This window comes from Bolinopsis microptera, chromosome 5 (assembly GCF_026151205.1).
Source record: "Bolinopsis microptera isolate Bmic1 chromosome 5, MBARI_Bmic_1.0, whole genome shotgun sequence".
NCBI lineage: Eukaryota > Metazoa > Ctenophora > Tentaculata > Lobata > Bolinopsidae > Bolinopsis > Bolinopsis microptera.
This window is the reverse complement of record NC_087076.1, coordinates 31,299-34,462: the sequence shown is the minus strand read 5'-3', so window position 1 is coordinate 34,462 and position 3,164 is coordinate 31,299. Positions and strand designations below refer to the sequence as shown.

The window sequence follows — 3,164 nt, the reverse complement described above, 5'->3', positions numbered from 1 at the left end:
CACATTGTTAAAGCAAGTTACCTGCCTTGTCAAACTAACTCTTCCTAATCTCTCTGTCTTCAGATGTGACACTTACATAGAGGTTAGAGTCTTGATAGGGCCGGGGGGGGGGGTTAGAGTTAGAGCTGCAAGTTATTGGTTAGGGGGGGGGGGGGGTTAGAGTAGCTTACCCCACTAGTAGTAGTACCTCCCCCACTTAGTGTGTAACCAGAGCATCCAGTTCTAAGTGTCTTTAGTCATCTAATTTTTAGTTCTGCTAGTGGATACCATTTGTATAAATAAGAAACAGTTTTCTTTACCAGTTATCTTTATCTGGTAATTTCTCAAATTAATGGCTTTTAATTTATGTATCTTTTCTCTATGATATAATAATATAGAACTTGTTTTCAAATATTACAATCCCTAACCTAGGTTGTTGGAGTTAATGGGTATACCCTGCATCTGTGCCCTGTAGTTGCCATGACGACTAAGAATGTAGATAACAAACTAGTACCTGTCACTATGACAGGTGCTCATACCATGCTATTCTCTACTGTAAGTACAGGTAGTGACCGGGTACCATGCTATTCTCTACTGTAAGTACAGGTAGTACCATGCTATTCTCTACTGTAAGTACAGGTGTCAGGTAGTGGCCGGTTACTCAATAATCAAACAATTCACACAATCTTTAGCTTAGTGTAAGATGATTCAAAACAATGTCTGCATGGTAATTGGTAATGGATTAAATTAAAATAATGTTAACCACAGTATCTGATCTAATATAAGCAACTGTATCTCAGAAGCTAGATGAGCGTTGGTTGATGTGCAGTGGCAAGTCTACCTGGCAACCTTTCAGTCAATTAGCTCATTTAACGGTTAGTTAATTAGTTGTTAATTAGTTGTTAATAAGTTGTTAATTAGTTGTTAATTAGTTGTTAATTAGTTGTTAATAAGACGGTAATTAGTTGTTAATAAGTTGTTAATTAGTTGTTAATTAGTTGTTAATTAGTTGTTAATAAGACGGTAATTAGTTGTTAATAAGTTGTTAATTAGTTGTTAATTAGTTGTTAATTAGTTGTTAATAAGACGGTAATTAGTTGTTAATAAGTTGTTAATTAGTTGTTAATTAGTTGTTAATTAGTTGTTAATTAGTTGTTAATTAGTTGTACTCCACTACAGGACTCCACTACACTACACAGCACAGTAGTGTTGCTGAGTGAGTTACGAATGCTGCACTCACTGCACCTAACCCTGGAGGACTGTGTAGCACTTGTTAACACTGCAATAAAGGAGCACTCACTAGACACTGGCTACACCGGATCTCTGCCTCTACACCACTCCTTCACTCTTACTCTACGCTTACTACTCCATACTCTACAGAGGTCAGTGCATTGCAAATACCACACCTGAGACCGCTCACCAGTGACCTTAACACTTGAATACTTGAACTTATCAGTTCAAGTATTCCCAATAAGCTTATATACCTACACGTAGGTAGGTAACATACCGACCCCTCCCTGCTACTAGAGTAATAAGCTAACACAGGCCGTGAGAACTGACACACCAGTGTATGAGGTGTCCTGATATATTTAGCTGTAGTCATGGCAACCGTAGGTATCTTTATTATCCTCTAAGTATATCCTCTGTCGGTGGCCCTCATGACATTCACAAACCTGAGCTCTGCTAGTAAACCTGACCTATCTCATTAACTTTGGGTTGCTACTTTAATGAAAAAACTTAATTTCACGTTGAATGTGGTTAACGTCAAGAAAGACTTCATTAGTTTAGGGCAGAAAAATAAAATGAGATTTCACTAATGAAATTGGATCCCTTCTAGTGGCCACTATTAATTCCTTGTACTACAAACGTACGCCGCGAAAACATTTTAGTATACAAATCGTGTAACCGTTCTTGTAAATCGCGCGCGCAATTGATCAAATTTGGAATCTACGTTATCATGTTAATTTGACTGTCGTTCAGAGATTCCACGATTTCAATCTAACATGTATGTGCTGCAGTAGTAGAGTGATACGACATCCGAAGACAAAAGACATAGCACTAAGGAAGTTGGTTTTTGGTCGGTCCCACAAGTACGACGGATATGTCAGAGACATCGTCAAGGTAAGTTACCTTGCAATTTGCATGCTGTTCACTGTAAGGTAAGTAAACTTACCTTGCAATTTGCATGCTGGTTACTGTCCCAGTAAATATGCTACAATGTTCACAGTTTAGTTGCTTGTTTGACCCTTCTCTTCCTTGGCAGGTGTGTTTAATGTTCCTCAGAATGGAGCAGGTAGAGGAGTTCTCAGGTCTCTTCCCTCCAACTCCTCTCAGTTCTCTGGGTCAATATGAAGAGAGCACCAGCAGTAGTGAGGAGGAGGAGGAGGAGGAGGAGGAGTTATCTGATTCTGTAATCAGTGATATGGACGATGAGGAGGAAATAATGGATCTGAACGGTTTGTAATTTAAAGGAACTGCGGCCATACCTCGTTATTACATCAATACAATAGTGCGTAATATACAGTGTATATATAGTGTATATGGACACGTTCATTGAAGTTTGAGGATATTGGTAAATTTCTAAAATAGCGTTTTCGACGATAGTGGCTTAATTTTAGAATCTATTAATCTAACATGTTCATAAGTTCTGAACATTAGCCACGTGACCCATACTCCCATATGCACCGCTCAGAAATAAAATGTATTGCTTTTAGGCACTATAATGTAAAAAATGTCACATTTTTGTGACATTGTTTACCATAGCTGCCCGATCAGCATTCTTTGGTCTAAAATATAGTAGATTAGGTCAATATAACAATTATGATTCAACATTGGTTAAAGGGCAGTGATCGAACGGCTTTAAGGCAATATTTCGTAAACTTTGTCACACTCAGAATACGAGACCTCTTTTCTACTGTGAGGTGTCCTCAAAACCCTTTCAACTCATTATTTGATGGTTCTTCTGCCAATCATAGCCCTAAAATATGTTGTTTTGAAAAGTTAGCAAATATATACACTTGGTTATTGGGAAATGATGTAAATTCTGTCACATTATATGGAATTTGATATATAATCATTTATATCTGATTTTGTTTCGGAAGGCGGGAAAACTCTATTTAAGGACGATACACGGATACAGTTGATTCAAGTATAGGGCAGTTGATGTAAACATCGTCACAAAATGA

The 3,164-nt window shown here is 37.7% G+C and overlaps 1 protein-coding gene across 1 annotated transcript; it reads left to right on the top strand.

The window, feature by feature from the left end:
- LOC134814724 (uncharacterized) lies at positions 1–2,443 on the top strand. The gene is made up of 6 exons (XM_063822913.1): positions 1–82; positions 412–534; positions 780–854; positions 1,159–1,361; positions 1,998–2,100; positions 2,243–2,443. The coding sequence occupies exons 2-6, from the start codon at positions 460–462 to the stop codon at positions 2,441–2,443; spliced, it is 657 nt and encodes a 218-aa protein (XP_063678983.1). The 5' UTR covers positions 1–82; positions 412–459.
- The last annotated feature ends 721 nt before the right edge of the window (positions 2,444–3,164 follow it).